Below are 25,438 nucleotides of genomic sequence, written 5' to 3'. Positions count from 1 at the left end.
CATGAAAACTGCAGAAGCTGTCATATTTGCTGCGAGTATAATCTGCAGGGTCATACTATTGGCATTTCAAAAACCCAGGTTAAAACAACTAACCTTCATTCCTCCCTTCCTGTATGAATGTTCTGTACGTTAAGATACCTGAAAACTGCACTGATACAGTAGCACTTATTTTAACTTGTATTACGAATAAACTGCACATGCTGTTTTACAGACAATATATATTTGTAAACTTGCTCATGCAAAATTAGTGTGCACAAGAGGGATATTTGTTTTTTAATCCCCACACCTTTAAAAATGACATTTATGTCTGCTTTTTTTTGAACTGTACCCAAGCCCTCTCTTTAATATAATAAATCTTACACAGAATTTATCTGCCAGCCAAACCAATTTATGAAGCTGAAACAAAATGAAAAAAATAATAAAAAGTTATACAAAAACATGGTGCACCTGGATGCTTGATTCCCACCTTCCCCCACACACACCTTTTTTGTTGTTGTTTACAAGTAGAAAGAGTGAATAAAAGAAAAAAATCATGGTCACAAAATTTTAACATTTTAATCCTAAATGTTACAGGGCAAATGGATGTTGGAACCTATTTCCATACACCATGCGTCAACTTTTAATTCCCAAATGTGGCCAAATCCACTAAAACAAGAGTGGTTAACAAACTCTGGATTATGGAAATACATTTCTGGAATAAATGCTAGAAAAGCAACAATGGGAAAAGCCAACTGTCTCCATAAAGGTAAATAAAGTGGAACAATGTGTAGATTAGATACTTTTTTGTTTCTTACTCATAACCTGTCAATTCAGTGCATCTTATGGTTCAACATAATGGTCCCCATTTTGGGCAAACATCTAACTAGTGTCCATTGATTCCAAGTTAGTGGATGATGAATCTTTTTGGATACTTTCAAAGATGGCTGCCAGCTCAGGGTTAGAGCTTATCTGTGACTGAAATTCACTCATTAATGGACTCTTCTCTGCTTCTGGAATGGTTAGAAGCGCTGCTACTGCCCTCATAGCTGATCGTTTCAGTTCATCTTGCTTTTCAAACTCCTGTTTCACTGAATTTGCCTTAACCTATAGAAAAAAAAAAGAAACTGTTTGAAGATTTAGCTCAACTTTCCCTCTACACACACCTTAACACAGACAGCTTATAAAGAACTACTTCCTTCCATAGCTTTGGATAACTTTCACAATAGTTTTAAAGGTCTTAAAACGTGTACTTTTTAGCAGACTTTTTACCAGCAGTTTTAAAACAGACTGAAACTTGAACGCTGAAAGTAAGTGGAAAAAAAAAGCTGTGAGTTACCAAGTCAATTACCAAATTAAAACAATTCTAGCAGCCAACCTCTAGCTACTAAGGTCAGTAGACAACACTGAAATCGTATTAACACAACACTTCCAGCCTCCAGAGAACAGAAATTTTCAAAAAGAGTTAACCTTTATTAAAAATTGATTAGTCTTGTTTGATTTCAGTGATAAACTATTGTTAAAAGCAGTCAAATTTCTTGACTCAAAAAATAACTGATTACAGTATTGAAGAAAGGTAAATCAGGCATTAAATCACTATCAGAGTATGCAGCTGGATCAAGACAACGATAGGTATAGAAGGAGACCAACTGTGCCAAGAACCAAGAATCTCATAACATAAATGACGGAGGAGAAAAAAATAGCACCACTTTACACAGCCTCCATCCTTTATCACCTGATTTTTTGTCTGCAATAACAATCATCAGAAGTCAGAAAAACCCTCAGTACCCTCAATACTTTCACAATTTATAATGAAATGAGACAAGTTGTCCATGTGGCAGCTAGATTTTTAAGGCATAAAAGGAATGTCAAAGAAATAGAGGATTTTAAAAAGAAGCTTAACAAGTTTACGCTTCAATTTGTAATTTAAGGAAAGGTAATACACATAAGGGCTCACATTATTTGTATTATTTTACCTGTTGCAAATTATGAACAGCAATTCAGGAAATGCTGCAGCAATACACCTAGATTCTCAGAATTGTTCTTCATACACAAACTTGTTTATACTTCTGTAAGACCATACTACATAATTAACAAGCAGAAGTTTAAATTTAAAACAATACCTTAGTTGTACATGTAGCACGCAAAGGTTCAACAAGCCTATCCAATCTCTGCAGCACTGCACTTGGACAAAGGGTAGACAGTCTCACCAACATTAAGAAGGTTAGCATCTAGTTAGAGAGAAAAACAATCCAAAAATCAGTTATGATCAGCATGTGGAAAGAAATTCCTAAAATACTGTGTAACCTTTAACAGCAACACTTTATTAAATATTGAAATATTTAAGCACATGAAGCAGTATTTTGACCATTTCAGTCTATTCACTATTTAAAATATTTTGACTGACTCACTGTGTACACGCATACACAAAAGACAGCTAACCTTAATATCATAGTGGTCCTTCAAGCCATCTTCAACATGGTTCAGGAATTCAAATATATCTAGTCTATCCAAACAGCTATCCAAAAGAGTATACATGCACTCAAAAGCAGCTTTCCTTATGTCCAACCCATCATCAACTGTATGCTTAAATGGTCCCATTTCCACCTGTTGGCAAATTCAAAATTAAAGTTAAAAAGGAATGTATTTAGAAAAACTAAGTGTCTACTTATGTTAATTTAGCCCTATTTTTCTTAGTTAACATACCTCTCTGATTAGTTCCTTTCTGACTTTCGTTTCATTGTAAAGATGAGGAAGCACAGTATCTAAGAGGTCCCTTATTAATGATGGTTTATTGTGTGCAGCTGAGTTAAATGTCACTAGGGCTACTCTCCTGACATTGAGATCCGGGTCTTCCAATGTTTTCAGAAAATCACCTGCAATCACGTACAGAAATAAATCAAAAAATTCCTAAGCTACCAGAAAATAAGCCTACTTAGTATATATAAATGTAACAACATGTCTCTCAGCCCACCCCACCCTCATTGCATTTTCAGGTTAGAAATTTTAGCATTCTATAGCACTGCCCTGGTAAAATAAATGCCTGCAAGATTATATCATATTTTCATCCCCATGTTTAAAAGAGATGAAACTTTAAAAAGGAGAAAAACAGCAGGCTGTAAACAAGTAAATTCCATAACCACAAAAAAGATGGGTAAGAAAACTAAAAATGATTTTTAAACAAAACTAAACAAGATTTTTGCAGTACTACATATGAATAGTTTTTGACTGTATGAGTATTCAATACTTAGTAAATATTCCCAGAAACCAAAGGGACAAGGCAGCTTCAGTGGGAGGGGGACAGCAGGAGGAGAACCCCACAAGCATAATCAAACAACTTTATATATTATTTAAAAGTACTTAAGCTTAATGATGAAAGTAACACATAACAGCTGACACCACCTCACCAGAAGTAAAAAAACTCGCTCTCTACAAAACTGTTTTTAAAAATGAATCCTTCCCTCCCCATTACATTTAGTAGTATACACAGCTTTGTACAGATTTTACAGTGTAATCATATCCACTATAAAACTAACATTCACCATAGCATATTAAACAAATCTACAACACTATCATACAAATGAGCATTGCAAAGCTCCAATCCCTATAAAAACTACACATGCTTCCAATAACTTTCAGACCACAAAGCATTACAGAATCACAAGGATCTAAATTTACAAGTCGCCCAGCATTCAAATATATACATATTTTAAGTGACAATGTCAAATATTTCCAAAATTACCCTTCTGGTTAAAGACAGTACCTTACTACATCAAACTGATATAATTTGGCAAGAGCATGGGAAAGGAAATCAGCTTTTAGGCACCATCCTACATACCCTAGCTCTTTGCATTCTTTGCCCATTACAGCTTCAATACATACCACTTTTATCACACACCTTTTTCTACTCAGAATTCAATCAAGCTGCTGAATTAGAATAGAATTAATAGAAATAACTGTCTATTAAGGAAGCACTTCATAACTGTTGCAACAGCTAACATTAGCAGCTATTTCTGGTACCTACATGGTATTCTTTTCTGAAAGCACAAAGAACATATTTTAAATGCAATTTAATCACTTGAAAACTTAGAGATTGTCACTAAAAGCAAAGAACTTACCTATGCAGTTCTTCAAGAGCGGGTCTATGGGCTGTGGATGATCAGAAATAGTGAACTTAACAGCAGTAACCACTGAACTTCGAGCATATGAAGATCCTAATATGAAATAAAGTCATGAGCATGTAACATTAAAACAGCACAATTAAAGCTTTTAATTCTCTTAAGAAAGCTGAAAAATAAACATTACTTATTAATTGCAGTGCAATGTTACCTCCACAGATGCACTGGTGTTGCATTTTAATGAGGGAGCAATAACATAATATTTGTAATAAACATTTTCTGTCACAGAAAACTCAGATAATGAGCATATTAGGAGACTTTTTAATTCATCTCACACAAGCCTACAAACCACCTTCCTTTATGAAGCAGAAGCACATGAAGAAAGCACATCAATACAGTTCTTGATATGAAACTGATTCATGGATTATACACAATGATTCCTCCTAATACTTACAAATTTCAGAATTCTCATCTAAAATTAGGAATACTGTAGTTTACTTATAAATGTCAATGCATTACAGTTAGTCTATCAAGCAGTGCTGTCCCTTTGTTGCCCATGCTCTTCCACTTAAGTATATAGCTTTGCTGAATGTAAAATATTTAAATAAAATACCATACTCATACCAAAGGAAAGATTAAAAAAAGCATGTTACGTATGACTAATATCCTACAGCAAGATGGATCTAAGCTCCATGTTGCTCCTGATGCAGAAGCAAGGAGGGAGTGCAAAACAGGAGTATCATAGAACTTAAGCAAATAATTTGCAAGAACAAAACAATTTATTAATAGATAGAATAAGGCCACTTGCTACAACATGTACATGAGTTATTACTACTCACCTGATGCCAAGTATCCCTTGAGTCGTGGAAGCAGAGTCTCTGGGTCTATTAAAGTAAGCTTGCCCAAACATTCAGCAACCACATTCCTTGTACCCTCTTCTGCACATTCGCAGTGCTTCAGAAGTAAGGCCCAGATGTTCTCAACATATGGCTTGAGACCAATCACTGATGCAGAGCTAATTATTTCTTTCAAGGAATGAAGAAGAAGGTATTGCCTCTTAGGTTGGCTGGTTATTTCTTGTAAGACAAATGGCAGATACTCAGGAAGATTGCCAACACTAATACTGCCTAATGCGTAAGATGCTGCTGATTTGACTTCTTCGCTAGGAGAAGAGAATGCTTCTAATATTACAGACTTCAGCTCAATTTGTCCACTTAAGTCAATGTGATGCCCAACTTCCCCAAGAGAAAGCAAAGCCAAAAGCCGAATGGAATCCGTGGACCTTGAGTTCTTGACATCTTGAATGAACTGACCTACAACAGCTGGTCCTTCCTTAGGGCAGGCTCGAGTAAGGGCAGCCACACATTTGGCAATGGAATAGTAAGACTGCTTGTGAGTAAGTGCTGTGCTCTGAGAGTACACTGGACCCGTTAACATGCGCAGTAAATCCATATAGCCTAAATTATTTGTACCAGTCACAACTAAAGCTTGGAAAAATTCTAGCATGGCACTAAGTGCTCCACCCTGGAGTAGAGGCGATCTCACCAGCCCAATAAGTTCGTTGAGAATGGACCCACTAATCTTTGACAAGGAGGAAGGATATACTTTAGCCAGTGTTGTCAGAAAACTGATGGCCATCTGCGACACATGCATATCACTTTCACTAATAAGAGGTGGAAGCTCGTCCAGGACAGCGTCAATCATGGCAGCTGTCAAGCTGTCACTGTAATTCTTAATTAAGATATCTAGAGCAGAAAGAGTACCCAGTTTCAAAGCTCGTTGGTTCTTTCTCAAAAAAGAAGCAAGAATAGGAACTCCTTCCCCAAGGATTGGTCTTAAATCTATCTTCAAAGGAGAACCAGCAATCAGTGTCATGGCCTTCACGGTAGTTAACCGAGTGATCTCATTCTTCAGTCTCTCTAGGAAGATCTGAAGTGTACTAGGCAGGTCTGTACCCAAGCTGTCACCAAGGCTACAAATGATTTGACCCATGCAAGATATTGCCCTTTCTTTCACTTCCTGATCAATGTCAGCAGCCTTTAATCTCTTGATTGTACAAGTAAAGAGATCTTTGATGTAAGGAGTAGCATCAAAGGAAGAAGGCTGGTCTAAAGGACGAATGACCTTCACAAGCTGTTGGGTAACCAGAAGTGCCTCTGATGTTATCTTGTAAAACGGGTCTCCAACACAAGCTACAACTGGAGGTACCAGTGCTTGAACATGAGGATGAAAGACTTGGGGAGAATGATTGCAGAGGATCACATACAAACAGGACAAAGCATCTATCTTCAGATTAGAAGAACTTGATTTGTCATTCAGTGAAAAAATTATTCCTGGAAGAAAAAAGAAAAATGTACTTTTAGGTTAGGATATTTATATTCTGTTAGAACACTTCAAAATTTATGAAATAAGGCAGCTGTAACTGTGTCAGGTTGGGTGCAGGAAAACATTTATGGAATGCTTCTAAGCCCCTTTCACCACTTTATTCAAACAATTACTTTTCAGACTTCCTCTACACAGAGGACTTGGGCCATTTGATGGTTTGTGATGTCTTAATTATAAAGGTAACCTGTACCCTCAAGTTTTCTAAAATTACTTTTCCTTTTTACTTCAAAATTCAGCATTTTAGGCTCCAAAAGCTAAAATATGGGCAATATTTTTGATATAAGAGGGCAGCGTTTGATCTTGCAACTAGAGGCAAATCAACTTTACATCAAAATATAGAAGAAAAAATGTCAAACTTACAGCCAACGCTTGTTTTCAAGATTAATGGATATGTGTCACTAAAATATTTATATGGTTTCACACAGTAGCTGATTATGTTGCCAATTTCTTCAAATAGAAACAACACTTCAAAGCTTTTGTAAAAAGCACGGTGAATATTTTTGTATTTAGAAACTCCATAACCAAGTTGCCAGTAAATCTTTAGGTTAATAGTATGTTTTTCATACCTGGTACAAGTACAGGAACATGTTGTGTTAGGGCTCCAGGTAATACATTTACTAGCTCAGTCAGCATGTTGAAGCAACACTGACGGGTCTTCACACTTTTCTCCTTCATTTGTTTGTGCAAGGCTTTAACAATGTTGGGAACCTGTAACCATCACACATCTGTTAATTGATTCAGTAGCTGACATTTCTTTCACCTTTGATCACTGGGGGATATAGAAGGCTAGGACACATCTTTCTCTATTTCTGGTTTCTCCACAGAATCAGAGTTGTTGTATAAACAGTAGGAAATGAAGATTCAAAAAGAATTGATAACCATAAAAAGAGCAATTTAACTTTAAAAGGTGAGATGAAACATGAAACATGAAAACTAGATTTGCACTAACAAAACTATATAGAGCAACAATTGAAAATTTAGTCAAATAATTAACTTAGAAAAAGGAAAATGTCATTTTGGGTAGACCTGTGCGGTGTCAAGAGTTGGACATGATGATCCTTAAGGGTCCCTTCCAACTCAGGATATTCTATGATTCTATGATTCTATGATTTGACAACACTACCCTTTTTATTCTGCAAATAAAACATGTTGTAGCAAATCAAATTTTATCTTGATCAGTAGACCTTTTGCCTACGTTCTAGAATGCACAAAATAACTGCTTTGCTTTGGTAAGGTGGCAAAACTACATAGGTCATACAACTTTTACAGGTGAGAGTAAAGAACAAGTCAGCTAAACACATTTGCCTGAGCTGATAATTTTAGTTTCTAAGACTGCTGTACTGTTCTGGGCCAGTTCCCTGGCTTACTCTCTCTGTTAGTACTACAGTAATAATTTGTAATCTACAAATGACAGAAGTATAGCACAGCATATTTCAGGAGCTATCCATATGAACAGGACAACTTCAATGTGTCTTTAAAAAGATAACAAAAATTTGATGAACAACCTGACTCTGAAGCATTGTCAAAGGTGTCTCTCCCTGCTCCATTGCATCAGGATCACAAAGCCAACTTTGCACAGGTCGAGTTTGTTTTAAAAGAGAAAGATATGCATGAAAGACATCTGCTTTAACATTCTCTTCACGCTCTTTGAATCTGGCTATTAAAGCAGGAGATACAGTTTTGTAGAATTCTGGAAGCATTTCGTGTCGTGTGCTAACAACAGCATCCAGACATTTAGCAGCTGCACGCCTCACTTTCCAGCTCATGTCATCATCATCACTATATTCATCATCGCTCCCTTGGAAAAAAAAAATATGCATATGTTCAAATCTAGACAATCACAGCATCAAGCTTTATTTTAAACAATTAATAAAAACACACTTTGGTTCTTTGTGTAAGGCACTCCAAAGTAACAGGTGGAGAAGTATGTTACAAACCATACATAAAAGGCTTCCGAACTGCCTAAATCTTAAGACTAATTATTTTCTCTACCAATTTTCTCACACTAGTCTTACACATGTATTTATCTAAGCTGGAAACTGGACAAGGTGGTTCCCATCACATTTACAGCCTGACTACTGATTTAAAGCATGTTATTCTTTTTTTCATGACAAAATCAACAATGCAACAGCTACTAACTGATCAAGATTCAACAAATTATTCTATTCAGTTCTTTCTAGGAATACATCAAACCAAATCATACCCAAAATGACCACAGAAAACATACAACAAGCAAGACAAATTGACTTTTTAAACACTAAGGCAACAACTATACAGCTCATTCAATCTTAAAGTAATAATAATGTTATGCTCTGGGTTCAGATTATTTGTATCCAAGTTTTCATAAACCTTACATACAGCAAAGAATTTAGCCACAACATTAACAATAAATACCTTCTACTTTTCAGTCAAAATCATTTATCCTAACAGAAAAACACTGAGTATCTTTCAATTTTCAATGTATTAGATTGTATGTATTAAGTAATGATATTTTATATATTGGAAGTATTGAGAAGTCTTTCCCATGACAAATATGTATTTTCAATTCATTAACTGACACATTTCTTACTTCAGTTCGATCATCTTAGACGCTGCTAGCTTTTACCATCTCATTTTTCCATCTTTCAAGTATTTTAAAGTATTTATCTTGTACTTTACATTCACCACGGGAAGTATTTATCTCCAGCAGTAACATCCAGTACTTTTATTGTACATTTATTTTTAAATGAGTTCATGTGCTGTTTTTAAACACATCTTAAAAAATGAATTCAGAAGTATACAAGCCATTCAAATACTTGTACTTATTAGCAATACCACCCATTTTCTCAGACCACTGCAAGTTCACAAGCTCTTTCTCTCCCCCTCACCAAAAAACAAACATACCTTGATCATCATCATCACCACCATCAGCATCCATAGCATTTTCATCTTCGTCTTCATCGTCATAATTGTAATTTGGATCATAGGTAAGGTATTTAAGACAGATGTTTATAATAGTAGATACATGAGGATAAACTTCTTTAGGACATCTGCATAGTACAAAAATAAAAGTAAAGTTAAATTACCTACAAGAATTAAAACATTTCTACCTAGAAGATGAAATTATCACATCTTGTACTCTGAAGACGTTATAGCTAAGGCAAGTGTCATCAAATGCGTCCATCTGAATCTGTACTTCAGAAAGGACCCAAACTACTAGACTGGAAGATTGCGGAATACCAAGATATGCCTTTGGATATCAAGTTTTTGTTTTTCCTCCCTCATCAGCAGTGGACAAGAAATATTAGAATACTTCCCCCCTCCTGTACGAATTAGTAGTATGTCTGGCACAGTAGACAGTTTATGAAGTGCAGACATAACATACTGCTTAACGTTTAAGTTTTAAGACAGTTATAGGAACAGTTCCAGCTCAAAGCTTGCAAAAATATTTTGTACCAAGGAGACTACCAGCTGACACTTACAACCAAAAAGTACGCAACACATAGGCACGTGATACAAGCACCTGAGAATTACTTACCTCCTAACAAAGGATTCAAAGGCTTGAATGCAATACTCTCGTAGTTCATCGTCATCTACATTACAAAACTTTACAACCAAAGGAATTATTTTCTCAAGATATTCACCTGATAAAAGAATATTAGCAAAGTCATTATTCTCATCTAAAGAACTTTTTAGTTACAGATAATTTAGGTATTTTTCTTACCTATTCTATGACCTGCTTGCCTACTGATAGCAGCAATACACTGTATATAGGTCCTAGTTGTTGACATGGAATCATTTTTAGACAGCTCTGTCAACAGATGTTCAATGAGGTCAACAAAAACCATATTGCCACAACTCATAACCAGGTGACCAAGAGCAATGATGGTTCTTTTCCTCACAGCAAGCCTGGGGCTAGTCAGCTGGGGGAGCAGACAGGTCAGAATTGAAGGATGGAAGTTAACAAGCAGTCCTCCTTGCCTTAAAACAGACAAAACACAAACTCAAACCAATTGAATCTAGGTAACTTTGTTCATATACTCTACCAGAATTATTTTAAATATTTTCAAAACATCACAGAGATTACAATTAAGTTTTTTAAAGTTCCAAAAGCTTAAACACAAAGGAGTTTAAAATATACCTTCAAAGCAGTAAGCATTGAAAATTAGCTTAAAGCTACAGTTCTCAGAAGATGAAACAATAATCAGTCTATCAACCAACTTATCTTCAATACATTCACTTTTTTTAAAAATGAGGCTTCATCTGTACTTAATATCTTGCCATATTTTTTCACTTAACTTAAACAAAATAATTTATATTTAATATTTGAAAGATTAAAAAGTTCAAGCTTTAAAAAGTATTTATCAGCATTCACCAGCATTTCGGAAGAAGGATGTTTACCTGCTCAGCATATCAGCCATGATATCCAGTGCCTCCAGTTGAACAGACACATCTTCCTGCTTGGCTATAGCACTTGTGAGACGCCCTGTGATCTTTTTGCAAACATTAGCCGCTAATGCAGAACCTGAAAGTACAACAAAACCTCAGCATTTTCGTAATGAGAAAATACAGGTTTTAAACACCAGAGATCCTTTGTCACTACGAGAAGCTGAACATAACATGAAGAAGCTTTCACACCCAACAAAACAAGCTTGAACAGCCAGTTGCTTCGCTAATGTGAAGTATTATGCTCTGCATTAGAACTGGAAGACTACACAGAAACATACTGAGTAGGATAGCTTTAGATTCAGAAGGTGAATACAACAGAAAGGACACTGCTTTTGGCAGGGCAAGCAAGTGAAGAACAAGACAAGTCTAAAGCAATACGTAAAAGGAATACAGGTAGAAATAAAGGAGTAACTAAAAGGTAAGGGGAAGCACAGAAGTAGGTAACGCCACCTTTAAAGAACAGCTGTAAAATGAAACAGGACTGTAAAATGATTTTGCATAAGAAGCTATTTAAATCTACTTGAAATACTGCTGAAACATTTGCAAAAGGACAAAATATATACCCAAAGTATTTTAAAATTCAAGTTAAAATTTCTTCACTGTATCTGCATAGCTTTCTCCCCCCAACACATACAACTCTCCAGCATTGTTTAGTGTAATTTTGTGAAGCAGTTCATGGTTCCCAATGGCTAACACTCATCTTCATTTGGATTAAGTTTTGTGAGTTTTTTAAATGCTATTTTTGGAATGTAGATGTGTAATTAATACCATTCCAATCTATATTAAATATAGATTGTTTGGGTTTTTATACGGAAAGATTTTGCTGTCTTTGAGCCTTACCTCCAGCTGAAAATCTGCTTTTGTTTTGTGTGGGCATACAAAAGAATAATAAATAAATAAATCACTTGAAGCTTTTATTTATAAGTTTTTGCATCGCACCACTACCTGATAAACTCATCATTTACTTGTGGACTTCCAATAGAGGATGTCAAAATCAGAGGGTTTGGTGTTTTGTTTTTTAATTTAAGAAACCTCAGCCTCTAAAAACTGCACGTCCAAAACCTTTTTAATCGCTTTTCTATTCTCATTCCTCTCATAACCTACAATATCTGAAAACCACTTGAATAAAAATGTAACACCATAATGATGAGCTGTTCATCATTAACATCAGTTTTGGAGTAAAGACTGCATTCATTTAAAACTGCAGGTAAGCACTGCATTAATTTAGCAGGCAATTGTTAGAAACATTAGGCACATTCCAAAACACTTACCTAAACTGAGACAAGAAATCAGATCACTGAAGAAAAATGAGTTATAATCAATTTAAAAGTGTACTATCAACCAAAAAACAAGATGAGATTTATCTATGACTACAGCCTAGAAACGTTCCACCACACAATTATTAAGATATAAACTTTTACACTCAATTTGTTATACCAATGATCATATACTACAAGTTAATTTTCCACATCCATACAATTCTTCAGTAAAAAAAAAGTTTTTTAAACCAGCAAAATCTGTAAGTACAGTCACAGAAGAAACTGAAGAATATCTTGAATAGCAAAGTCCTTACCGCTGGAAGCTGGGGGGAGTTCTCCAATCACAGTTTTAAGGCCAATGCTTGAAATGTCACGTAACTGTTCTTTATCTGAAAGCATGTTTGTACAGAGTGTATCTACAATGGTCTCCACTTGATACTCCTTTACTTTACTCACCAAAGGGCCAAGGCTGTGTAAACAGAAGAAAGGTATTAGGCTTGTAACCTTAAATAAAACCCTCAATCCTTCATTTTATTTTACTATTTTATTCGAAGTCACAAACTTTTAGATTGGTTTTGGTAGCAATATAAAGCAGAATTTTTAAATCTGAAAACCTTCAACTGGTTAGGCTGATAAACTCACCTTAAACCTAGTAACAAACTACTGGTTTAGTGCATCTGTTTTTTTAATCCATTGGTGGGAACAGTTTCTGCGTAACTGTTCTGCTTCACAGTCTGAAAGTCTGAGTCCCTCTTAACATCATCATGCTTAATGCCAAGATTTATAACTAAGTTACCTAGCGAGAGACACCAGTTTATGCGCCTGACCATCAGTGTCCATCCACACAGGTTGGACAAGTAAGCAAACTTCTCGATTACTGCATCTTTATTCTAGACAACACTTGGGTTCAGTCTGACAGACCCATTCTGTCTTAGAGTGCCCTTAACTGAATGCAAACGGTGAATTACAAATCAACGACACGGTCTTCGTTTACAGACTCCAAGCACCCCTCTACACACTGCACTTGGAGGAAAGATAGAAAACATCACCAAATTTGGGGGGGTTAGTTATTCTGTTTGAGAATCATGACAATTTTATATCCCTAGTCAAATGCTCCCATTTGTTCAAAACACTGAAGCTGCAGGTCTCTGGTGAAGTCTAGTTCATTGCTAAGAAATACAGCGTCCTTTGCCACCTTCCTAGCTCAATCACCAACGTTTAGTGTCTGTCCATTGTTAACACCCTTTTCCAAAAAGGACGTTGCACAAAAAAAACAACAGCGCCTTATTTGTTCTTTATTTTCTTCCAGCACTAGCAAGCAAGTCTTCCACATCCTTCTTCACACTCCAGGAAAGACACAGGAGCAGGACTTTGGTATTATTGAGCTTTGTAGGAACATACATATACCTTGTCTTAGCTACAAACCCAATGCTGTCCTGTTGCAGAGAGGAGATCTAGAAAATCTCACAGATTATATGTACTAACACGTGACAAAAATCACAGCTCAACTTTCACCCTCTACATTTAGCTTGCAATGTAAGCTTGAAACCACTACCATCATCTGTCTCACTATGGCCTTGGATGCTGCCATCCATCTGCTTTTCTTTGTTTTGTACTGGTATTGAGAGCATTCCCACGTTCTTGCTGTGTTAACGCATTTTCTTACTGTGTTTAATTACTAGACAATACCTGATCTGATTAAATCTATTAGCCACTATGCAATAAAAGTAGTTATGAAAAAAGACATGATTTCAGTACAAAGCAGATCCCATAAATTAATCAAAACTAACATCAAGAACCACAATACAATTTTTTTTTCCTCTAACGCAAAACTGATAGTGTAAGCACTTGGCCACAATCACCAAAGTTTTATCAGCAAAACAAGCAATATTACCTTGTAAAAATAAGTTACTTTACAATTCCATTCACCTGTGAAAAGGCTTCATAAGAGTAAGAATTTACTCTTTTTCCCTCTCCCCCTTTTTACTCCGAATTCACTTACCTAGTTACTCCCTAAATTTCTAGAACACCTGCCTTCAAACCACCTCAGAAATGGAAAATCAGTTTTGAAAGACTTGACCAATTCTTTTAATTTAATTCCACTCCCCCAAACATGCTACATTAACAACAAACATGTCAAATTCTGGAAAATGAGTATTGTAAGCTGCGTGTTCCATCAAAAAACAGGAGTTAACCTCTGAACATCTCTGAAAGACACAGCTCCATTGTTCTGCAAGCTTCTGCGCGATGATCTTGCCAGCTATTCTCCCTCTGCGGTGACATCTATCACATCGCACCCAACCAAAACACGCTTACTAACGCAACATCAACACCAGAGGTGAGATGCAACAGGAAGCTCGAGTTAGTACATTTCTGCAGTCTTTCGTTTGGACTGACCCTGACAAAAGCAAGGGCTGTACACCAAGGAGCTGTGTGCAAGTCACACAGGAGAACAAGCAATGGATTGAGGCAAAATAGGAGACAGCAGTAGTGAGGACCATCTACAGAAAACATGGGAACCATGAACTAGGAGTGTAGCTCACCAGCAGAATTCACAGAAACACAGACACATCTTGAGAAAACTATCTATTTTTTCTTCCAGGTCAATTAAAGGGATAATGGTTAGCACTCGGGCTTGAGCACAGAACTTCCCTTGGTTATGTTTTACAGCTGTTCCCAATGTCCCATCAAGAAAATCCTAGAGCCTGATTCACAGCAGCATCTCAATGCTTTTCCACCTCTAACACATGCTTCAACTTGCATCACCATCAAATTCAACTTCGGCCACAATAAGACAGCACACAAGGTTTTCAAGAGATTCTGCATGCACCCTCAGTGTGAACTTTGATGAGCGTGATGACTTTTGATATGAAGGGCTCACCTAACCTGGTTATGATTTCAAGAAGTGGAAAGACTTGGGCAAGGTTATTATTTCGAAAGCATTTTTCAGAAGCTTAAACTCTGTTGTGATGCTGTTTTTGTGTAAGTTGGTGCCCAACTCGCAGTACACGATCCAAGCAAGCCTGTGGAAGGGTTCCGTCCGGTCCGTGCAGTCTTCTGCTGAGATGCCAGAGTGAGCAAGTAGCTTCAAGAGCCACAGCAGCCTCCTGCTGCAACAAACAGAGCCAGAAGCCATGGATGTTTCTGCTGTTCACAAGGGAGGATCCAAATCTTTTTTTTTTTAATCTGCCCATCAACGCTGTACACAATGTACGCAGACAACCACTCTACAAACCAGAGATACAAAACTGAACCATATGGAAATAAGTCTATGAGCAAATGCAGAAAAAGGAAGATCTCTAAGCCAATTGCAAACCGACTATATTAGGACTACATTAGAGTACAATGCCTCCATATAGCTTTTTTCCCTGCACTGAACTTTAATACTGCATACATCTGCTTTTCATTAAGGTTTATTCTAGCAAAGCTAACAGAGAATAAAATGATCTCTGCAGGTTTAGTAAACACTAATTTGGAGAGCTGAAACCAAACTGAAAACCTACAGGTTTTCAAGCACAAAATGAACGAACTTGTTAACAAAATAACGTTAACTGTAAGGAAGCAAAGTTTAAGTTTTCAAATCCATGCCACCATTTACTACAAGTACGTCAGATTTTTGAGGCTGCAATGATTTAGGGCCGTATTATTACTGAAATATCTGAAGTGTGCATAAGTTTTACAAATAATTTCACCATCTGCTTGTAAAACAGATTAACATAATTAACAACAGAACAACTTCCAACTAGAAGTATTTATCTAACCTAAATGCTTGTCAACTGTCAAGACAGGACCCTGGAGAAAGACAGACTGTCTTCTCATGTTTAGAAAAAACCCTAGTATTTAAAAAGCTGTAATGTATTAATTTGTAATTCAGTTTTCACTGATCATAAACAAATAGCAGCTATCAAGCTTTTAGAACAGCTCGGTCACAAGTTAGTTTGAAACACCAGGGTAGATAACTTTCTTCTTCCCCAAGTTACCCTTTCAAAGCATTTTACTGAAACAAACAAAAAAAAACCACACACAAGCCCAAGACACTAGGGAAAAAGGTGGGATGAGAACTTCCATCTTCATAAATTCGAATATCCAATGTAATAATGGAATTGCCAGATCATGGTAGAGCAAAACCCTGATTAACAAATAGCAGCATGCAGTTCTAGTAAGTGAAGAAATGCAATACATGACAGTCTAGTTGTACTAGATTACTGGAAGCAAGCAATCTAGATGCAAACTATTTCCTTTCAATGATTACAGCAGGGAAAAATGCTTTGGTTTTATTTCCTAAGATTCTGAGAGTGATTCTGAATTAAAGGAGCAAGTTTCACATTTAAAAAAAACAACTCACTGGCACTAAGTCAACTGTACAAAACCAGAAAAGAAATAAAAATCAACATGCAAGCAGAAATTCTGTCCAAGATATCTGGCAAGATTCTCATCTGTCAATAAAGACTATTACTCTGAAAGCAGATAGTCCAAAAGCTAAATCAAGATTATGCCACTCAGGCAAAAGCTTACTTTAAGCTTAAATCATCTAATTCCCACATTACTGTATTATAAAAACCCACAAGTATTTTAAGACAGAAAAACCACCCTTGAGTCTTCATAATCTAAAGGAAAAAGTTGCTGTATATGTATTGAGACAAGCACACAAGATGACAAGCAAGGCAGTCTGTCTTGTTTTACTGGACATGGGTCTGGAGTTGAAGCCTAAGTCTCCAAGAACACAGCTGGATCCTGGGTTCACCACTAGCTAATAAAACTGTCAGAAAGGCATCTGCAGGGGAACACGCCAGTAACCCATCACATTCAGAAGGAAAGGCTTGAGGCAACAGCATTCAGCATACAGGCATTCAAGTTAGTTTAGGAGCTCAGTACTGTACTTGCCAAGACTGAGAGCAAGACAACCCCCACACTTTTATTACCTGGCTGGTACTGCTGGGGAGACCAATTTCTGGATTGTTTTAGCAGTGGAGATCTGAGGATGTGTACCTTAGTTCTGAAGAGCTGTCAACAGCGAAATGTTAACTGCTATTAATTTTACTTGTCAACCTATTTATGCTTTGGATTTTCTCACTGAAATGAAACTTGGCACCTTGGACCTTACCGAATTAACTTCTGAATGTACAGTCAAACAAACTTATTCATTTTGAAGTTGTGTATTTTACTGATTCCTCTTTCTGGATGCAGCTACTGTCCTTTCGACTTTACATAGGGGGAAAAAAGAATAGTCAAATCAAACAGTTTAGAAGCACCTACAGGGTAAATACAAACGTGTATGTTCCAAATTCCTCTGAAACTGTCTTCTATCCCATCTCCAAGCACCAAGTTGTCCACTCCTGCCACAAAAGCTTCCAAACACACTCCAAGTTCCCAACACCTTTCACACTTCTTACTGTTTATGTCCCCTCTGTCACTCCAAAGCCGCTCCTTTTCACCATATAGCTCCCACCACGGGATGACTGTAGGCCTTCAAAACCATTGTCCACCTGATCTGGTCACCGATTTTCTCCACTCTTGAAAAAGGCGGTGTTCCAACAGCCCCAACTAAACGCCACACACAGATTTTGGAGGGAGCTAGGCTGGAGGACTAGGCTCAAACTCCAAGGACTGCAAGCCAGTGACTCCAGCTGGACTCGAAGGGCCAAGATTTACAGCTTTCATTCTAGGACAGCTAGTAGACATGGCTCTATACGAGAGGACAACAACATACACCTTCCACCCCTAAAACCTGTTGTACGTGCCCCCCACTGCTGTTACCTTTCTTCCCTATGTCCAGAAGTCACAATAGCAAGAGCTAACTATCGTCAAAAAAGCTCAACAGAAGCAAAAGGCAGCAAGCTAGCGCAGACAAGAAAAGCACGTGCAATAATTTATCTGTTACATAAAGCAAACTTTTGCATTCAAGCACGACGTGTAACTTACATTATGATAGTAACCACAGAGTAAGTTCCAACATCTTGGCACCAGTGGTCTGTCACTATGTTAGGCAAACCTATGAGCTTCTCTTTCAGTGGCTACACTCATAACACCCTGCCCCCATGAAATCAAAACATTGTTAACGCTTGAGGCACAGCACCTACATAAAAAGCCCTGGAACACGCTTTTCCCAATTCCCAAGAGAATTGTACGTACTCCTTTCCATGCCTTCCTTCACAAACTGTAACCTGCATGGTTTCCTGCTCTCCTTACCCATCAACACCCTACTCGTGCCATAGAGCCTGTTCAAAATAAGTGCAATTTGGGAATTAAAAAAAAAAAAAAAGCAGCATAGACAAAGCATATCTACCAAAAACATGCACTGCAATATTACTCTCAACTCATTTTTTTTTACAGCATGAATCTTCAAACAAATCTGACATTGAGGCCAACTCCCCAAATTAGGCCACAGACATTATGATCACCCCAATGCCATACATTTAGGAAGACTGCAATTCACTCTTTATTTTGCAGAGCATTTTACAGAAATGCAGATATCTTAAAAATAACTACATAAAAACAACTTTGGTATAACATTTCTAGAAGGTTCTGCATGCAGGTAAGTTCAGGAGAAGTGTTAATTGAGATACCGACTGATATAGGATGAAAGGCATAAAAAGAAGCCCTTTAAGTGCCCAGAAACAAAGATGCAATGGAATAGTTTCTCACCTGCTTCAGCAGGTACACTTACTCCTGCAGAAATGAACAGCCTTAACAGCAGCCTTTGTTAAAAACAGCAAAAGTCAAGCCTTAACCTGGCACTGCCCTTTAACTTAGGGCCGGGGGACAGTACTGACATCTTTAGATTCCATCTAAGCATCTCCACAGCTGCTAAATCCCTGCGAGTAGTGGTTTAGGAGACCATACCCACAATCTTAATCTGGTCATGTTATTGTTTCAATCATGATAAACAAATACTGCAGTCTTAGGGTAATTTTTAGACACTGTTATGAGCGAGGACCATTTCTCCCCCCCAATACATAAGTCCTGAAAAGTTTGCAGATGAGCATCTGCCAAGACACAAATTACCACCAAGAATTCTCTCTCAGACACAGATACACCAAGCCATCCCTGACTGCATCCCTAGAAGTTGAAACATTTTCTCCAGCTGCTCAAAAAGCTCTCAGATTTCTCCACAACCTAATTTCACTTTTCAACCGAGCCTTCCCCTCGGTGGCACATCACTAGCTCCTCTTCCAGTGCACACTGCTGGCAGTCAGTGGCTATGCACAGCACCACTGCACTGTTCTGCTCTTGCTGCGTAATAAACTGGTTTGCAAGCAACACAAGCACAAAGCACCTAAACAGAAACGATCACAATTCCAAAGTATGGCAACCATCCACAGTAGTATGGAGAGAGGAAATTCCCTGTGCGTTTCAGTCAACAGACTACAGTCCAGAAAGGTGTGATTCCAGAATCTGTGGAAACTATTTTGCATCCATAATGCTTCATACTCCAACAAAAGTACTGTAAACAGAAGCACAAACAAGCAGATGTACAATTATGGAAACATATTCATACAAAACCAAACAACAGCAACCTCTCAAAACTACAGCTAGCCTTCAGAGTAGCAATCCCAGAAGTCAGCAAACTCGCTCTCTATTAATCAAAAGCGATCTGGTTGGTGAGATTCCAGGTGGCAACGTCAGCTCTCCTTTCGCTGATACAAAGATCGTGTCTCCTGCTTTTGCAGTTTGCAAAGATTTGCACAGCTCTATGAAAATACACCTTCCACAACCCAGGCATCTGCAGCTGACACCATCTTTTTATGCACCAATGACTGACAGACCATATCTCCACCAAAAACAAACAGTTGCTCCAGAAGCAAAAACACCTAAAATAATGGGCAGGATGTTTATTTTTTCAATGTAAATAAAGAGAAACTAAAATAATCAGAGCAAAAGTTGGTCAGTTAGACATATTAGATCATCAGATAAGTAAAGGAAACACTTTTCTGCCAATGTCTGAAGATAAACTACTGAAGTGACATAAGTCACTCACCCAAACACTTGGGATTTCAGTCCATAGGAGGTGTTAAACCAGACTTTACCTGAGTTAGCATCTTCATTTCATTACACATTCCTGTTTATTCTGATTTAGTTCAATAAAGCTGACACACCAGTTACGAAGTACATTGTAAAAAAACAATGCCTTAAGCTTTTCTGGCCTTTCAAATCAGGAGATATCACTTGCAGACCTTACTATTAGTGTCAGATTGCAAACTGAGCTTATCAAAAGTAGAAAATAAACTACAACTTTTCTTTCTTTTTGGAAATGCTTTTTAGTTATTATTTTTATTTTTAAGTCCTCTTTGATCTTTTCCTTTTCGCTGGAAAATCACAATTACCAATAATTTGTATCCAACTTCCCTTAAAGTCAACAGCTCATTCAACTGTCTATGGAAATAAACAGCAGCTACAGCAGGGTCTCCTTTCAGTTATATACATCTGAAAATAAAAGTGTTCGTAGCACGCCCTCCCTGCCAGGAAGAGGGATGTCATCTCACAACCAAATGTAGGCTGAAATCAGTGTGGCTATCAAAGAAGCACATTTACTTCCAGGGAAGAGTTAAAATTCACAAATGAAAAATAAATATATTTGACTCAAATCACCAATATAGCATGATGTATAATAGTGTATTACCACAGCATCCAAAACACTTTAAAGCTGCTAAACCAGATCAGCCACACAACATATGTGCATCATCCTGCTCACATTAATGACTCACACTCGCAGCATCAGGCAGGGTTCCCTACGTTGAACTACTGCCCAGAGAAGTCACGCTGATAAATGCAGATAAACTACAGGATGACAAGGGGAGGAATCACTGAAAGTAGTTACTTCAACTTTTCTACTTCTTATTTTGAGAGATATACATATATGATGAATGATTATTTATTGTAAGTTTCAGGAAGCATTTTAGTGTGAAACAATACAAATTTGTCAGTAGAGGTTTTAATGGCAGAGTATCACAACATAAATAGCTACCAGAATGAGAAGCACATTCAGTGCTGCAGTTTAAGGATGAACTAAGAAGAATGATTAATGGCAGTTTGGGCCAACAGAACATTACCGGCAGCGAAGCCCAAACAATCCACCCCACAGTCAGGCAAAGCACACCGCTTGTCTAACCCAGATGCAGGTAACCTTGGACAGAGCTACAGGCAGTATAACCCCTGCCACCATAAGGTGCCCCGGGTACCATTCTGGACTACACAGATAGCCTTAAAACATGAATGGTGTAAGAACGTCCAATAGTGTTTTTTACATTGGCTGACTGTAAAACAGCCTTTGATCATCAGATAGAACAAAGAAGTCCTTCAGAAAAAAACACAAGCAACACACACAAAAATATTCTTAAGACAGACAAGGTGAAAAAACTGTTCATATCTACTGCCTGAAATAAAAGTTTGATGAGTACACTCCTTTCTCTTCTGTAGGGTCAAAGATGTTTGACTTTTAAAGCAAGAGTATTAAATCAGTTTATTTTCATTTTGATTCGGAGATGAACATCACAATCATCTTGCAAGATAGTTACCCAAGTACCCATAAACTCTCAAGCTGTTAAGCAAAGACAAACATGTTTTATCCTATCCAAAAGCAGTATGATATAACTGAAAGGTCCGAAAACAAAAACACCAGTGTGCTTTGAAGAGATAATGAGAAACAAGTTCATCAGCATTTTAACCAACAGAGCACTTCCTATCCAAATGTGAAAGAGATTAGTGGATAAGGCAAAACTTACTCGTTACTACACTTGCCTAAGAAAAAAATATTGCTTTACAACTGTTATGAGTTATTTCAAATCTTCTCTGTTCAGTGACATCAGTAATCAAACCTTGAAAGAACAATGTTCCTTGAAGAGATTCTTTCCTTGTTAAGGAGTGTTCAATAATATTACCATTCAGTGTTTCCATGGACCTAGCTGGAAGAGAAAGCTTCCCTAACAAATTGCAAATCTTTCTTTCCCCCCAAAAAAAGCTGTCTCAAATACAGATTCAGCAGGACAGAGCTTTCTGTGTACCTTTAAGGCACTCCTATGAGAGGGAATCTATACTTGAATGGGTCATCAAGCATCAGTCTGATGAAAGTTCCCGCTGATAGTCTCTAAAGAGCACCAGAGCATTTAATTTAATAAGGTAATCTAAACACAGTTTATGCTTTCCTCAGCTGAAAATGGCAGCAAACATGTAACAGAAATACACAAGTAAAGAACAGCAACACAAAATATTTTAAAACCAAAAAGGAGGGGAAATACACTGGTCAAATTTAAATTAACAAATTAGGTTCCCACCTAGCATTGTAGTAGATGGAAAATCTAGTTTAGGTCACCCTAAACTGCCTTAAACTACATCTTAGCAGTATTTCAACCTCTCCCATCCTGTACCCCCACTATTGCTTCTACCAATGCTCATCTGAATGTAGGAGGAGAGAGCTGAGCCAGAAGAAATCTAACTCCCCGAACCAGTCTACAACAAAATCAGATGCACTCAAGAAAATGGACACGGAGGGGAAGAACATCAGAAGAGCAGCAAAATTAGCTTAGACTGGCTTAAAATTGTGATGGAACAATACTGTGAGTCTAAGTTACCTGAAAATAAATAAATAATGTTGATACATTCAAGGTACAAATTCTATACGAAAGCTGACAATTTCCTGAAAACTTTTTCATCTTGTTTCTTGTCCCCTTACATGAAATTTCATGCTGTTCTTTAACGCTACTTGGATTTTTTCTAAAAGTATTCCAAACTTTAAATTGATTCTGTCATTTTAATTAAATCCAAGTATTTTATCAGTGTGTCAAAGCGAACTTTAAAAATGGAAGAACGGTTAATAAGAAAAGAACAGGGCATGCCCACATGCACTGGCAGCTATCTATTTTCCTCATTCTCTTTCCTTTGAAGTCTTTAACATTACCTGTACTTTAGGTCCAAAATCCTAACCTTGTCATTAAAGATTGTTACATATACACTGCGTGCATTAATCTGGATTTCAAGGTAACTTCAGGCTATGCATTGTAGATGAGTATGGCATGTATGCTGTAACCATTTTGTTCCACAGAATGTTACTTTATGAAAAGCCAGTTCTAAGCCTGAGCCAAGTTTCATAATAATCTACTTAATACTTTTCATGCATGTGTCTCTTCTGACTGAGCGCAGGCACCCTGTTTCAAAGCCAGAAAGCTTAAGCTGTACCACAAGGTACTCTGACGTTTTAGGACTTCACATTCAAAAGCAACATGTTGGTTTGTGTTTTTTAAAATAACTGGAGGGAGACATGTTTCAACAAAACTGCAACTCTTATAAAAGTAGTGAAAAAGTAGTGATAATTATATTGCTATGCAGCTCATAGAACATTAAACTTTGGCTGGAAACTTGCTACTCTCATATTAGATCCTCTGTGAAAGGTTTTACTTATCACATAAAATATTTCAGAAGCTGAAGCAAGCGCTCCTCGTAAGTATATAAGCAGATTTATGTATGCAGAGGCTTTAATTTTCTGCTTTGTTCAGGTGATGGGTCAAATTGTAAAGAACAAGCTGAAACAAACTAACTGAGCTAGTCACAATGTGAAACTCTTCTTCAAAGCTGTCCCAAGCGCTGCAGTGGTAAGTTTACCTCAACACATGCTTCACAGAATATGACTCAAGTAGACCAGATGAGATATTTAAAAAAAAAGATCACGAACAATAAATATTCTTACAGAAACACTAGGAGCTTCTTAACAGAGATGCCCTCCTTATAGGACACAAAAGTAGTCAGAAGAACCAAGCCAAAAATCATAATAAACGTAGCACCTCTTCAAAGAGGTGGAACACAGCCAGAAAAGCCACACCACAGGTAAAGTTAAATAAAGGGAGGAAGAACGGCCACTGAACCAACAGAAGCCTCTGAAAAGCAAGTAACTGCACCCTGACCCCATAAAACATCTGCAGTTCCTGTAAAGCATGTAAAACCATTAACACAATATTTCAAATGCTAGTGAAGAGGCAAGTTCCATGTTTGATTAAAAGGTAAATACACAGTTTTGCTTATGTTATTTCTGTTTGAGAAGGCAGATCATGGAATTGTAGCATTGGAGTAGTTTTCGCAGTTAAACATCAATGTGGCAACTACCTATGAACTATGATCTTTAAAATCTATTTAGCATTCAAGATTTATCACCAGAGAACAAGCACACTGTTCTTATACCTTCAGCAATGACTGTGCAGTTGTATTTGTCCCCTTAAACCCCAAACGTTAAATTGCAACACCAACAAAAGATAGTTCTATAAGAAGCTACGATTAATGCAGACAACCTGCAAAGGTTCCTATGTGGACAACAGATTCACATTTATTTTGCATAGCAGTGGTCCTTTACTTTTTTTTTTTTGTTTAAAGCTTTATGTTTTTCAGCCAACAGACAATTCTTTACACCACAAAGAAAGAATACATACCATTTGACAGCTAAGTTCTGCACCTCACCGTTTTTATCTTCCAGTAATTTCAAGATCATCTTCACCACCTTTCTTTCACTGTCATCATCCAGCTTAATAGAATCTTTCTGTAGTTCCGTCATCAAATCATTAGTAGCCATAAACCTGACAAAAAATAGTCAGATAATTATTGCTAAAAGGATATATATGGGTCATTCAGTGCTCTTCAATTCACAATTCTCAGTTTCCACCATTTGTTACCAAATAAAACACACTTAACACTGGATTAGCATTACCTGCTTTGTGATACAAGCAGCATTTCTTCTACTTATAAAATAAATAAGGAGAAAATGTCATTTTTAAATAAAATTTAAGTTTTAGTTAGGTCATCATCTTTCCTTGGTGAGGACAGCTCCACGTTTTACTCCCGATCTTTATGCTGTGCTCCAAATAATCACCAACAAGAAAACTGACACTTTCTCAGATTTGAAGTAGTTCTCTCACTAGCTACACAATTTTTTTCTTAAGCAAGAAGAATAATACAGTTTTTCAAACATTCTCCCACAAAAATAATAAGCCAGACATCATCAGAGAAATAAAAGTGAAGCTATGATTTATAAATTTCTCATTTTGTCTGTCCAGACTAGTTTGTTTATAATCCAGACAATGGCCAATGATGTTTATCCAGCCCTCAATCTAAGGCATGACATTAAAGTCTAAAATTAATTCTTGAGAGATCAAGAAAACAAAATCAGCTTTCCTATCAGTTCATTTACTGTTCAATACCACCGTCACACCAACCAACACGAGAGAACATACTGAGAAATGACTTTCCAAAAATACTGCTTTTATGCCTTTTGTTTCTTTTCCTTCTAAAGTC

General features: G+C 37.1%; 1 protein-coding gene across 1 annotated transcript in view; it reads right to left on the bottom strand.

The window, feature by feature from the left end:
- Positions 1–531: 531 nt before the first annotated feature.
- Positions 532–25,438, bottom strand: part of CAND1 (cullin associated and neddylation dissociated 1) — a 28,183-nt gene continuing 3,276 nt past the window's right edge. Inside the window, exons 2-15 of the mRNA XM_080592534.1 lie at positions 24,580–24,723; positions 12,481–12,635; positions 10,860–10,983; positions 10,183–10,439; positions 9,997–10,102; positions 9,363–9,508; positions 7,985–8,277; positions 7,046–7,187; positions 4,934–6,427; positions 4,095–4,190; positions 2,683–2,852; positions 2,419–2,583; positions 2,100–2,207; positions 532–1,083 (exon numbers count right to left, since the gene is read on the bottom strand). Of these exons, the coding sequence (XP_080448660.1) occupies positions 859–1,083; positions 2,100–2,207; positions 2,419–2,583; positions 2,683–2,852; positions 4,095–4,190; positions 4,934–6,427; positions 7,046–7,187; positions 7,985–8,277; positions 9,363–9,508; positions 9,997–10,102; positions 10,183–10,439; positions 10,860–10,983; positions 12,481–12,635; positions 24,580–24,723 (3,625 nt within the window). The 3' untranslated portion in view covers positions 532–858. The remainder of the gene's footprint in view (positions 1,084–2,099; positions 2,208–2,418; positions 2,584–2,682; positions 2,853–4,094; positions 4,191–4,933; positions 6,428–7,045; positions 7,188–7,984; positions 8,278–9,362; positions 9,509–9,996; positions 10,103–10,182; positions 10,440–10,859; positions 10,984–12,480; positions 12,636–24,579; positions 24,724–25,438) is intronic.

Source organism: Anser brachyrhynchus, assembly GCF_964034855.1.
Source record: "Anser brachyrhynchus genome assembly, chromosome: 1".
Taxonomy (NCBI): Eukaryota; Metazoa; Chordata; class Aves; order Anseriformes; family Anatidae; genus Anser; species Anser brachyrhynchus.
This window is presented reverse-complemented; position numbering and strand designations above follow the sequence as displayed.